Raw genomic sequence first — 1,047 nt, 5'->3', positions numbered from 1 at the left:
TGCGTTCAAAAGTGTGTGTTTATTGTGATACAGGTTTCTGTGTGTGTTTGTAGAGAAACATCGAGACGAACCCTTCAGAGTTTAGAGTCAGTCTGTCATCAACTACACACACACACACACACACACACACTACATGTGAACGCTTCGATCTGCATTCAGTGGATTAACATCTACATTAAAGCTGAAGGAGTTTTTCAGTGAGTTATTGAGTGTGTGGTTATTTTAATTTCAGAGACACAGGTTCAGTTTTGATCCGGTTAACAGCTTGAATCACGTCAGACTTCTTGACTTTATCTCCGAACTCCATCTCTCGGTGCTCCAGCAGGATTCCCTGAGGCAAAATCATATAAGAAGGTGTTTTCATCAGTTTTTTTACACACATTTTTAAAACTTGCTTGTTTTTTTTTTTTCAAAACTTTACACACAAATCCAAAAATTGCACACAGAAAATGCAAAATGCCTCTTGCAAAAAGAAGCACTGCATTCAAAATATCACGAACATCTCAAAAGCAAACGTTTGTGTCACGTTGCATAATATTACATAGTATTATATTTTTGTATATATCATATACACACAGTTATTCAAAACCTAAAACTCTTCTTTCATGAGCTCATATGTTCATTTCAAACAAGATTGAAAGTAATTGTCAGAGAAATGTTGAAAAATTCATGGTAAACACAAAAGCAAGATTGAAACCAAACTATTTATATTTTTACTGTAAGCATTTGTGGTTGTGAATACAGTATCACACAGTCCAAAAAACCCATAACTCGACCTTTGACCTTTTATAGGCCTATTCTAAAGCCATGATTGGCTGGTGTTCATTAAAGCAATGAGTGTTCGCACATGTGAGGAGTGTGTGTGTGTGTGTGTGTGTGAGTGTGTGTGTGTGAGTGTGTGTGTGTGAGTGTGTGTGTGTGTGTGTGTCTGTGTGTGTGTGGCCTGGTAAACCCTACAAAATGTCCCCGTAAGGATGGCAATATCTGAAATCCTTGTTCGTGTGGGGACATTTTTTGGTCCCCATGAGGAAAACAGCTTATAAATCA

The 1,047-nt window shown here is 37.4% G+C and overlaps 1 protein-coding gene across 2 annotated transcripts in view; it reads right to left on the bottom strand.

Annotated features, from left to right (window-relative positions):
• The window catches only part of selenou1b (selenoprotein U1b), an 8,082-nt gene continuing 7,035 nt past the window's right edge, over positions 1-1,047 (bottom strand). For both annotated transcript variants that reach the window (XM_077194743.1, XM_077194742.1), the window contains exon 5: positions 1-331. In XM_077194743.1, the coding sequence (XP_077050858.1) occupies positions 218-331 (114 nt within the window). In that variant the 3' untranslated portion in view covers positions 1-217. The remainder of the gene's footprint in view (positions 332-1,047) is intronic.

Source organism: Siphateles boraxobius, unplaced genomic scaffold, assembly GCF_051911475.1.
Source record: "Siphateles boraxobius isolate OS27281-9 unplaced genomic scaffold, OSU_SipBor_1 320, whole genome shotgun sequence".
Lineage (NCBI taxonomy): Eukaryota > Metazoa > Chordata > Actinopteri > Cypriniformes > Leuciscidae > Siphateles > Siphateles boraxobius.
Note: the sequence above shows the minus strand (reverse complement) of the source record. Positions and strands in the feature narration are given on the sequence as shown.